Source organism: Olea europaea, chromosome 22, assembly GCF_002742605.1.
Source record: "Olea europaea var. sylvestris chromosome 22, O_europaea_v1, whole genome shotgun sequence".
Classification (NCBI taxonomy): Eukaryota; Viridiplantae; Streptophyta; class Magnoliopsida; order Lamiales; family Oleaceae; genus Olea; species Olea europaea.
Genome location: NC_036258.1, coordinates 13,279,451 through 13,288,265, shown reverse-complemented (window position 1 = coordinate 13,288,265; position 8,815 = coordinate 13,279,451). Strand labels below are relative to the sequence as shown.

The following is an 8,815-nucleotide window of genomic DNA, read 5'->3' as shown; positions in this document are numbered from 1 at the left end:
TAAGGTACTGTGCTTCTTTGAGTTGAATTAGGATATGGGTTGATTGTTCTTTGTAATTGCTTGCTGAATCTGTAAGTTTTTTTAATTTTTGTATCTGAGGGAATGCCCCCTTTGAGGTATAAAGTGTGATTTGATCAATAAAATGCAAACAATCAAGACGTTTTGGCCCGAAATATGAACATGATCCAACTGCAGAATCTATTTTTGGAGATCGCCCTTTGAAATGAGCCTTTACTTTGAACAACTCTACATACTAAATTATTTTTTAAAAAAAGTTATAATATATAATAAGGATAAAGCATTTGAGAGAAAACCCAATCTCAACCTCAATGATCATCTCATATTTCATGGTGGAGTTGAAGTGAATTACTAATAAATAACCATGCTCAGTTCTTCGCCTTCTCCAAGTATCCATGATACATCATTTGAAGTCCAATGTCAGTGATCCTCTCAAACAACTAGAAATGCAGACTGCGTTTTAGTTTTATCATTTCCAATCAGAATTATTCTATTTTGAGAACCAAGGGGAAAGAGAACTCACGAATATCCAGATACACGTGCACAAGATATAAAATTAACTACATGATATTCTGTATTTGGATGTAATATAAAACAATCATTATAGTCATAGACACAAAACCACAGTACATGTGCAATTTATTTGAAGTAAAAAACCAAAATTTCCTTAATACTGTGATGCTTACACATACAAATAGTAAAAAAAGATGCCATATCATCCCCACTTCCGTCCATTTTCTGCCTATTTAACTTGAACATATCTTCAATCTAAACCTATTTGTATCTATTGCATTATCAAACATGATATATTCATGCTTAAAAAAAAACTGTTGGGAAATAATTTTTTTTTTTATATTCTTATCTTTGAGATCATCCTACCGAAGTAACTACTTCAAGTAAACTAAATTTTAGCGTGAAATGTTACTTATTATTTGCCCTGTAATTGGAAGTGGAAAAGTTTCTACATGTCATAAGACAGAAAACTAATCTGAATACCCCCAAGAAATAGTTTGCACCAATTGCTCACAAATGTGCCTTGTTTGGAAGAAAACCCAATTCAAAGTAACAAGTAGAATATATTTTAATCTCTTGATTTCTTTTCATGAAAAAAGGAAACCTTGATTTGTGTTCTTAACAGAGTTTAGGTTGACTAAAATAAACTTTCGCACCATAATCAAGCTAATAAACATGGAGCATAAGCAATTCTAATCAGACTAACTAATCCTTCAATGTTCAAAGTTCTTAGAACTATGCTATGCCAGTCAAACTCTTAATGTAGGAAAATTGAATGCCTGGTTCACTGAATCAACTACAACAGAAAGCCCAGCAGCATTTCTCTTATTGCAATAAAATTGAACAAAAATACCAATAACTTCATTATATACTTGGAGATTTTTAAAAATATATAAATAAATAAAACTGGTACCTGCAGCTTTCAGCAGCAAGACTGAAGCAGGTGGAGTCTTCAAGATAAAAGTGAAACTCCTATCCTAAAAAGATTTAGAAACAAACACTGAGTTGAGGACTAACTACCCAATCAATTAGATTCCCTTCACTTCAAAATCAAACTAATACATCCAAAAACGAAAGAACTCACATCATAGATTGTAATTTCGACAGGAATAATGTAACCAGCCTTATCGGCAGTACGGGCATTGTAATCTTTACAGAAAGCCATAATATTCACACCCTTGGCTCCCAATGCAGGCCCCACAGGAGGCGCCGGGGTGGCCTTTCCTGCCTCCAGAGCTAACTTCACCAGCCCAACCACTGCCAAATTCCAATCACACACACATAAAATAAAAATACAAAATCTTGGATTATATTTAAAATTAAATGGATACCTTTTTTGGCTTTGCCACCAGGTTTAGGAGGAGCCATGGAAATGATAGTAAGAGGCCTTGAAAATGAAGATAGCCGCTGTGTAAAGTGATGGCTGACGAATTGGGCTGAAATTTTAGGGTTTGATGACAAATTGGGTGATGAACTGATCAACAATGAGTATGGAAGTAATCTCTCATTCTTCATCTTTGACTTGTTATGATAATGAGAAGAAATTGAATTGGCATATGAAGATAGTGATGAAGAAGCCATTTTTGACACCAGAGATTGTTGAGGGAAGGAGATAACGCTATAAATATTATCAAAATCATGAAGCAGGCTTGGGCCTTAACAACCTTGTCATGGGCCTTTTTGGAAAGCCCAGATTGATTAAAAAAAAAGACAGAAATAGCACCAAAAATAACGTACCTCCACCTGCACCGTCTTGTGATCCAATTTCGAAATAATTGGGCAACTTTACAGCATGTATCTGGTAGCGGGCTCTTAACCTAAAAATTACATTACAATTTGAGTCAAGAATAGAGAGCAAACATAACAATTCCACCGTTAATTTTAATTTACTGTCAATTTTTTCCACCTCGCAGAAATTATTTGACTATAAATTAGAGAGCCTCTAACCATAAAAGAACAGCTTTCTATTAATATTAATGCATATTTGATTATTTAGACAGATTTGTACTGACCTCGGTTCCTAGCCGGTGACGTGGTTAATTATTTAAACTTCATGCATATTTAGACAAACCGTTAGAAGGATTATGGGGAAGCGATCAAAGCACTTCAACTGTGGGCATCTAAGTTGTAGAGAAAAAATAAGAGTGGGCAATAATAATGTCGATAATGTAAAATTGCGTTATTTTTCAAATGGCATAAAGTGTGAGCTTTTAGCCAACCCTGACATCTGAAGAGTGGATTGACAAGTTGATTGAGGGTCGCCTACAGTAGAGAAATTACATCAATCAATAATGGAGGATCTCTTCATAAAGGTAAAGGAAGAAGCTACCTTTGTGTATTTTAAGGGAGCTCGCTTCAAATTAGCACTATCGAAGGTCGTGTGCATCTTACCTCAGACATGGAAGGTTCAGCCCTTACATAGCATTTCGACAAGGTGCTGCATCACCTCAACTACCATGTTTGAAGACCTCGCCTTGGACAGATAGGATAGTAACGGGAGTGTAAGCCTGAGTTGGTTTGTTAGATGGCGTCACATAGTCAATGTTTGAAGTCTCCTCGGATAATAATGTTGGGAATCTACTTAACATGCACAGTGGAAAATTAAAATAGATTTTGATTCCCACCAATAATCGCTTTTGTGTTTAGATAGAAATTGTGATAAGATTGTATCTTTTCCAGATCTGCAAACTTCTTTGTTATTCTTTTCGCTCCAGCAATCTTGATTCGCCACCCACAGCTGTCCAATTGTCGAGCCTCCAACGGTGATCCACACAGAGAACAAGATTACAGCTACCAGGGTTTTCTCCTCTTGTGCTAGCAAGAATAAATATGAGAAAAACATGTGGATTGAAAACCCTAGTCATGTATTTATATAAGCCCAAACGGGTCTGGCCTGGTCCGTTCCAATATTTAATTAATCAATTTAATTAAATCCAGTAAATTAATTATTCCAATTAATTAATTCAGGCCTATAAATAATCAAACCAATTAATTAATTTGTCCAACGATTATTAAATTAATTAATTGACAAATTGCAATATTCCAATTCTCTTTTGTGTGCAACTCATCCGGTTCCGGATCACGATGCCTAACGACGTGAAATATTATTTTGATCTAATCAAAATTGATAAATTAAAACACCCTTTTAATTTATCGTCAATTCACACTCACCGTCCAAAATTGACATCTAGCAATGTGTCAGGGCAATACATGTGACGGGAAATGTTATGTGGTATGACAAAATCAAACTCGTTCGTTTACCGTGAAACTATAATCCCTTCGTCAATATGATCCGATCAATTATGAGATATGGAAGTGTGTCAATCTCGATTATCGATCATATCTTTCACTCCACTATTAAATCAATATAAGTTGAAAACTCCTTTTCGACTTATGAATACACATTGGCCAAAGATTCCGTTATCGACTTAATTGAATGAAACACAGATCATAATCTCCTACTATCTAAGAGTGACGAATCCTCTATTGGTCATTCACAACCTTCATACGATTTTTGACATACCCAAACGATGCGGTATTAGCGGCCCTTGGCAAAGCAACATCCAACACCGTCAAAACATGACTGTCCTCATATAAGATACTATGACGACCTCAAGTTAAAGGACCAAACCCACTACCGAACATTAGAGATTAATCACTGACACTCAAATAGTTATTCATGTGAAATCTCTCGGTGGGTCTCCAATATTTTGTTCTATAACAAAACATCCACGTGTTCATTTAAGTGTCACCACACTTTAGCTTGTGAGATCAGCTACTTACTTCACAAGTAAGAAATGTCACACGTGATGGTCTATCCGTAATAACGATATCCCTATCTCGTTATTACTTACGACCACGGACGATTTAAGATTTAATCATATATAATTTGTATCTCACAATCAAAACTTCTTGTGATTAACAAATTACGAAAATTTGAATTTACGGACTCTATTATTTATTTAATTGTCTATTAATTAAATAATAGATCTGTCATTAAATTGCATTAATTATATATCAAAAGTATTTATGTCCAAAATTGATTGGACTTAAGGCATAACACTTACAAACTCCCACTTGCACTAGATCCAATCACTTATGTAACAAATATCATAAGAGTCTACATAACGATCATGTTTATGATAGACAACTCTTTGTCAGTGGATCTGCAATATTATTGAATATGGAAATTTGTTCTTCTCTTTACGTCATTTCTATGTATTATCTCTCTGATGAGATTATACCATCTCAATATATGTTTGGATCATTGATGAGACCTTAGTTCCTTCGCTTTCGCAATAGCTTTATTGTTATCACACTACAATGACATGTGATCAACAATATCAGGAACTACTCCAAGTTTATTTATGAACATCATGATCCATATTGCAACTCTTTGCTACTTCTGAAATATTCATGTATTAAGTTTCTACTATTGAATCAACGGTTGCTTCACATTTGGAACATTTCCAACATTCCGCTTAAGAGTAAACTAGTTTCTCCATATGAAATTTTCTCAAGATTTTATCTGTGTAAATTGGGATGAGTTAGGCAATTTTCTAGATCTGTCTCTATAGATCAAGTTGCTTCTTCCATATCGTTCATGAATAAATCCTTTAACAACCTTCATTTCAACGATTGAAATATATGGATGTTGTTTCCTATAATATTAGAAATACGATAATACTCCCACTATCTTCTTGTAAACACACAATTCGTCTTCAAATTTGATAAAATCAAACATTTTGACTTTTCATCAATTTAAAGATTTCAGCTCCAAGAGACTTCTCTTAACCAATAGTCACGGTATGCAACTGTTGCAAGCAAAAACCCGAATGGACTTTAACAAGACTACAAGAGAAAGGTTTCACCAAGGTTAACACTTAACATTTGCTTCTAGCCTTGCTTTGCATAAATGGATATTCCCATCCATATCAACATTTTCCTTGTAAACTATTTACAAAAACGTATGGGTTTTATTCCATCAGAAGACTTGATCAAGGTCCAAACCTTGTTCACATACGTCAAGTTCATCTCGAGTTTCATGGCCTCTTGCTCTCTCTTTTAAGTCAACACTTGACTTTATTTTTGTGCAATTAGTAGGTTCATCATCCTGGATCAGTAATACCTGATTAGTAATCGTGGATTCGCACCTTCTTCAAGATCGAATGATCCTACTAGATTTAAATAGAGCTATCATGTCGTCATACTTCTGATTAAAAGTATGTCCCATATCAGATATGGGATCAAAGTCAGATTCATTTACTTGACTAACTATATTTGTGGACTCTTGAACTTTTTCATGTTCTATTTTGCTCCCACTGTCTTCCCCTAAAGTAAATATTTTCTCTAAGAAGACGATATCTCTTAAGATGAAGACTTTTTTCACAATAATAGAATTTATATTCAAATATCTGCTTTGAATATCCCACAAATATGTATTTATTGGATTTAGTCTCAAACTTATCCGATTTAAGGGGCTTCAAATAAGCGTTATGACCCAAAATTTTCATATGAGATAAATTGAGACTATTGCATTTCCATAACTCGTATGGAGTTCTGTTAACCAACTTAGATGTGACATGTTTTTGTGTGTTGCACACTGCAATCAGTACATGACCCCAAAACGATTTTTGGAGATTTACATGGCTTGTTATTAATCGCACTATATTTAATAGTCAATGATTCCTCCTTTTAGATACACTACTATGCTGCAATGTATGTGGAGAGTCCACTATAAGAGAATCTCATTCTCTCTTAGATAATCTAGATTTTATCTTTAAGATACTCTCACTTGATCGAATCTTAGTGTGAGGGTATCTTTATCTATTTGTTTCTTTACTTCTAGTTTGAATTTCTTGAACTTTTCAAGAGTTTCATGTTTGAGTTTCATCAAGTATACATGATCATTGATGAAATAAGAGAAACATTACCTGACATCAATTGACATGAATCCATATGCATCACTATGCATTAAATCAGTAATTATGCTGACCTTTTTTCTTTTCAAGTAAAAGAAGATTTGGTCATTGTGCCAGACATGCATAATTTATACTTGTCAAAATCAATTAATCCCTAGTATATATTTTTATGTAACTTTGGAATTACATTTCATCTATATGACAAAGTCTGTCATGCCATATTTCGGTAATAATCAGATTATCGCATTTATACCTTATAATTTCTACACTCATTATAGAATCCTTTGTATTAAAGAATATAAATGTCGTTTTCTAATTTACTATAGCCATTAGGATCTTTAACAAGATAAACAAGAACAAAAATTGCCATTAACATTAAAATAGTACATGTCCGAACATGAAATTCATTTTGATGTTTAAGCTATGATAGGTATAAAGCGACATTTCTCTAATTCCAATACTAAACCAAAAGGCAATGGCAAGAAGTATATTCCTAAAGGCAATGCAGCAACTTTTGCTCATCTCCAACGTGTGGGTCAACTTCTCCCTTTCGCAGTGGTCTACTTCTATTTAGTTTCTCTATATTTGTATAAATATGAGATCTACATTTGGTATCAAATACCTAAGAAACTCGTGAAGTAAACGTAAGCCACACAATATTCCTTCCAATGACCTTTCATTCTATAATGAAACCAATGGTCATTAGATTTGGTATTGTCCTTCGCTTAGACTGTCTTAACCACATTGGGTGATTTCTCAAAGTCCCTTTAGACTTCCTCTTAATACCCTTAGAGGAATCAATGGCTTGCCTACTTCTAACTTTGTTATTCAACATAACAGTTCTAAGCATGTTAAACAACTTAATGAGTATGCATTTGAACTTATATCATAATTCATAATTAGTTGCGAATAGCTCTTTCCGACAGAGATTGCAGAACAAAGCCAATACTTAGTTCATGGTTCATGATTGAACTTAATTTAGACACTTCTCAACGTCAATCACCTTCAGTACCTTTGCACTGACTGAAAATCGCTCTGTCATTTTGCATCAGTATATTTGCTTGGAAGTCTCACATCCTTTCACACATGATTATTACCATACAACTCTTTGAAATGAAAAATCATGCGTCAACATCTATGCTCTTAAGTTGCTTTTGTAACTCAGGTGACGTAATGCAAACATCACATATGTTGCAGTACTATTGTCATCATCGTATTTATTACATTAGCTACATCTTCTTTAATCGAGTCATCAGCAGGTGTCTCTGGACAGGGCTACTCAAGGACGTGACTAATTTTCTCATTCATGAGAATAATTCTCAAATTACGGTGTTAATTAAGAAAATCTGGTTTGGTTGTTGGCATATAGTATGCCATTCAAAATATATGGTTACTTAAGATTCAATGTAAATGACGAAAAGAAAATGAATAATATATAAAATGTATCAATTAATTTAACATGAACTTTTATTAAATTAATTATGCTCCTCTGTTTAATTCAAATTTATGACCCTCTTACATAAATTTATGGAGTCTATAATTGACTCCAAGTGGGCTGTGATCCCATCTGTTATATCAAGACCTTGAGTGTACTCAACAAACCTTAATACAACATTTGGGTAGATACTATTATCAATTGTATCTCCATACAACTCCCAGATCATTAAACTGACAACTCTTTGTCTTCACACATCTTATGTGTTAGCTTAACATGCCTCTAAAATTTATCTCCTTGAGTGTACTCAACAAAAAATAAATTTTAGTTAAATCAAACCCGTCATTCAGAAATATCAAATATTTCATAGTGTCAAACATATCCCTAATAGACAAATATTGAGTGTACTCAACAAGTTGAGACGATTTGGGATTCTGATTTTTCACTATAATGATGGAAGATGATTATAAATATGACTTAATAATTTATGGAGTGATTTTGCATTCAAGGGTCTCATTGTAACAATCATATATATTTTATTATACATCTACCATGCAAAAAATATATATAACATAATAACATAATGTAATAGTGTGGATGATTATGGACTTTACTATCTAGTCTTCCCAGGTCATAAGGAAGACTAGTTGGTCAATTCCTATGAGGTATTACATTGATCAGTATCAATGCATCATCTCCATGGTCTCCTCTTCTTCTTGTTTCTTCAATTATTCCCATTCCAACCTGTATCATATACTAGTTGGCACGCAGACTTAAATAAAATTGGACTCGCAAGCCCATAGCAACGATAATAATAACGGACTCGCAAGTCCAAAATAATAACAATAATAACGGGCTCGCAGGCCACAAAACAACAAGAATAAAAATCAACAATTCAACACATCCATATGGTCGAGTCCATAATCAT

General features: G+C 33.8%; 1 protein-coding gene and 1 long non-coding RNA gene across 2 annotated transcripts in view; one reads left to right on the top strand and one right to left on the bottom strand.

Annotated features, from left to right (window-relative positions):
* LOC111371762 overlaps window positions 1–845 on the top strand; it is a 1,631-nt gene extending 786 nt beyond the window's left edge. Inside the window, exon 2 of the long non-coding RNA XR_002698653.1 lies at window positions 5–845. This is a non-coding gene — a long non-coding RNA (uncharacterized LOC111371762). The remainder of the gene's footprint in view (window positions 1–4) is intronic.
* LOC111371761 (50S ribosomal protein L11, chloroplastic) overlaps window positions 1–2,132 on the bottom strand; it is a 3,254-nt gene extending 1,122 nt beyond the window's left edge. Inside the window, exons 1-3 of the mRNA XM_022993906.1 lie at window positions 1,863–2,132; window positions 1,616–1,788; window positions 1,445–1,508 (exon numbers count right to left, since the gene is read on the bottom strand). Of these exons, the coding sequence (XP_022849674.1) occupies window positions 1,445–1,508; window positions 1,616–1,788; window positions 1,863–2,112 (487 nt within the window). The 5' untranslated portion in view covers window positions 2,113–2,132. The remainder of the gene's footprint in view (window positions 1–1,444; window positions 1,509–1,615; window positions 1,789–1,862) is intronic.
* Between the last annotated feature and the right edge of the window lie 6,683 nt (window positions 2,133–8,815).